The 3,798-nt window shown below is 41.7% G+C and overlaps 1 protein-coding gene across 1 annotated transcript; it reads left to right on the top strand.

Moving 5' to 3' along the window:
• The first annotated feature begins 260 nt into the window (after positions 1–260).
• LOC103473354 (piggyBac transposable element-derived protein 4-like) lies at positions 261–2,720 on the top strand. Its single transcript, XM_008423528.2, has 2 exons — positions 261–575; positions 702–2,720. The coding sequence occupies exons 1-2, from the start codon at positions 438–440 to the stop codon at positions 2,433–2,435; spliced, it is 1,872 nt and encodes a 623-aa protein (XP_008421750.1). The 5' UTR covers positions 261–437; the 3' UTR covers positions 2,436–2,720.
• Positions 2,721–3,798: the final 1,078 nt, after the last annotated feature.

The following is a 3,798-nucleotide window of genomic DNA, read 5'->3' on the forward strand; positions in this document are numbered from 1 at the left end:
ATATGAAAGAGAAAAGAAATGGAAAGGGGAAAAGACATTTCAATAACCATGGCTAACTTATTAGGGAAACATTAATCACAAGATAAAATTCAAGTACTTATTAAATATTTAAAAGACACAAAATTAGCTGAGAGGATTCACTATGCGTATGTATATGTGATATAGTTATTTGAAGGTATTAAAGATATGGGATAATTTGAATTTCTCGATTACACCTCCGTCCAGTTGATGGCGGTAATGCACAAAGTCTGTACACTGCCTGTAAACATCAGAGAAGAAGAAGTTTGTTGTAAGCTTGTGGAGAGCACGTGAGCGGCTCTGGGAGAGAGTTGTGGAGACGGTACGAGAAGGAAGTGTAGTCGACATTTGAGATTATACTGGAAGTGTTTTGGATTTGTTTTTATTTGAGTATAAGTGCGGTGGAGTGCGTGTGTGAAATGAGTTGTAGTGGCGTGACCGCAGAGCAAGCTGGAAAGCATTTCAATGAGTTTGAAGAAGAGGAATACGGCGCGCCGGTGGAAGAGACAGACTCAGACTCGGACTCAGAGTTTGATTTTGACGATTCTGACTATGAGGTTTGTTCCTTGTTTGTTAGTTTCTTTCTTTGCTTGTTTATTGGGCCTGGGATATGCACAGTCAAATATTATAATCGGAATAGAGGCACACTGCACTAGTTTATACAAGCTTATTCCCATCTCCAGGTAGAGGATCCCTCCATTTTCTTTGACGAAGAGGAGGAGAAGGAGGAGGAGGAGGAGGTGATGGTCACCCGCTCCCGCTCTGTCCGGATGACTTCCACACCTCAAAAAACGCCACGGAGAACACCACACAAGTCACCGCAGAGAACACCACAGAGAGCCAGAGCCAGATCCAGATCCCCGCTGTGTGAGGCAGCAGCAGAAACACGCCACGGGAGGTGGAACACCGAGAAGGACGCAGACACGGCCCCTGTTTTAAGCCGTTTTCAGCCTAAGAGGACACCAGGAATACAGCTAGATGTTCTGGCCCCCTACAGCCCAAAAGAACTTTTTTTGTTGTTCTTTTCAGCTGACACAGTCAAGACCATCTGTGATAACACAAACAGATATGCTGCAAAAAACCAAGCTCGTGGAAAGAAATATAAATGGGTTAAAGTAGACACGGATGAGTTGTATAAATTTTTGGGTCTCCTGATCTATATGTCCTTGGTGCAACTACCATGTGTCCAGGACTACTGGAAACAAAATCACTTTTTGTCTGTGCTAACTCCAGCCAAGGTTATGGCAAGGGACAGGTTCAGGACCATTATGTGGAACATACACCTAAGTAATCCTGAGGAGGATGTCAAAAATGACGAAAAGAAGGGAACACCAGGCTACGACAAACTATTTAGACTCAGGCCTGTTTATGATGAGATCCTCCGTGCCTGCCAGGCTTATTACCACCCAAAGAGGGAGATTGCAGTTGATGAAAGGATGGTGGCAACAAAGGCAAAAACCAGCATGACCCAGTACATGAAGAACAAGCCGAACAAATGGGGGCTAAAGCTATTTGTGTTGGCCGAGTCAATCAGTGGCTACACTCTGAGTTTTAGCTTGTACACTGGCAAGACCTCCTCTCCAAGTGAGCATGGGCTGTCTTATGATGTGGTTATGAGCCTTATTCAGCCATCTTATCTTGGCACTGGCTACCATATTTACATGGACAATTATTATACCAGTCCCACACTGTTGACGGATCTAGCCCGCGCAAAGTTTGGAGCGTGTGGCACCTACAGGGAAAGCAGAAAAGGATGCCCTAGAGAGAGGCCGAATGCTCTCACTAAGAAAAGTGAGAGAGGATCGGTGCGATGGATCAGAGAGGGCCCACTGGTCTTTGTGAAGTGGATGGACACACGGGAGGTGTCCGTGTGCTCGACCATCCACCCTGCGTTTTCAGGCGAGATGGTGCAGAGGAGGGTGAAGGATGAAGAGAAACGCTGGACTGTGAAAGAGATTCCATGTCCCACTCCGATCATGGCATACAATAAGTATATGGGGGGGGTGGACCTGTCTGATCAGCTCATCCAGTACTATTCTGCACAGCGGAAAACTCATACTTGGTACAAGAATGTGTTCATGCATTTGATTGACATTGCCTCAACAAACGCCTACATCCTGCACCGTGATTTGAGCGCCACCAAAGGGGTACAGCCCATGTCACACAAAGACTTCAACGTGATGATCGCCAGTCAGCTTTGCGGTGTGGACATGGCAGGCATGCCAAAGAGCAGAGCAACTGATCACACTCCTGTGCCCATCCATGCTGAGCAAAAGGCCCACAAAGCCAGGCGGCAGTGCAGACACTGCCTCCAGGTGGACAAGCTCAGGAAGGACACTTCATGGAAATGCAAGCGTTGTGATGTGCCGCTGTGCCTTCTCCTTGACCGAAACTGTTTTGAGAAGTGGCACAGCTGATTTGTGTGCAGACTTATCGTGACGCCCATTTTGTAAATAGTTGTAAGAAAAAAAAGAAAACCCATGAGACGTTGTGATGTTTTAGAGAATTTGTGGTGGAGTCATTGAGACACATTTTATTAAATGGTTGTTTAAAAAAAAAAACACCTTGGAAATTGCCCACGATTTGATATAAAAACATGTCATCCTACTAAACTTTTACACGTTTCTAAAATTTATACTGTAGATTTTCATTTTAGATTAGAAAAATGGTTCAAAATTTTTTTTGTATTTTAGTTCATATCTGTTTTTTCTACTGATTTTGTTTTTTGTGTCATTTTTTTATGATCCACTGTGATAATTCATTAAGTCAAAATAAAACAGACACTGTTAAATCATAAAACCGAGGTTGTGCTGAAAATAATTATACCAAACAAGGCAAGATAAATAGGCTTTAAAGTGAAAATATGAAGGGTACATTCAAAATTAGTCAAAAACGGCAATTTAGAGGGTTCAAAAGTGAGTTTGTCACCCGTCTCTAGCTTTCCAGCACAAGAACAAATCAAAGATTTAACAAAAGGCATTTTGACAACAGCATTCATTATCATTGTGGTTTGTTCGCTAGTCATTAATGGGAACAAATCATGTGTAAAGACATTCAATTTGTCTTCAGAAAGGAAAGAAAAATAAGCGTCTGGTAGAGCTTTGAAGAATGCACCACAAAGAACAATCTGTGCCACAATGCAACGTTGGAAAGTCGGAATCTACCAGATTTTTGCTTGATGGTGTTTCAATGAAATCCATAAAATGTTTTTGCATTACTTTGTCATGTCAGAACGTCACAAACATTTTATTACTATTACTCAAAATATGCTTACATTATAGTGCTTGGAAAAAATATTCATACCTCTGGAATTTTTTTTCCTTTTTTTATCATGTTCCAAATACTAACTTCAGAGTATCTTATAAGATAAACTAACTTAAAGTGGAAGTGTAGCACTGATGCTACAGGCTACTGCAGCTGATGTCAGTAATTAATAAACATAACACACAATGAAAATTTAAATACCACAAAAAACAGGAAAAATCCACAAAATAAATAGCAATATTTACACAATAGTTAACGTTCAAGATTAATGTTCACAAATTTCCTTGAAGATGCAAATAGACGGTCACGAATGTCCCCGTTAAATGGCACAAATAGGGAAAGTTTAAAGAGAAGTCCATGACTTTATTTGGCCAACTCTCCGAGGGGAAATGTCCAAGTGTGATTTTCTCCACAATGGAGACGGGATGAGTAATGATGTTTGTGTGTCAGTATGAAGATAGAAGAGCACAGACTGTCACAGCCTCCTACCACAACAATGGCCAATAGAATGAAAGT

The sequence above is a fragment of the Poecilia reticulata genome, linkage group LG12, assembly GCF_000633615.1.
Source record: "Poecilia reticulata strain Guanapo linkage group LG12, Guppy_female_1.0+MT, whole genome shotgun sequence".
NCBI classification, from domain to species: domain Eukaryota; kingdom Metazoa; phylum Chordata; class Actinopteri; order Cyprinodontiformes; family Poeciliidae; genus Poecilia; species Poecilia reticulata.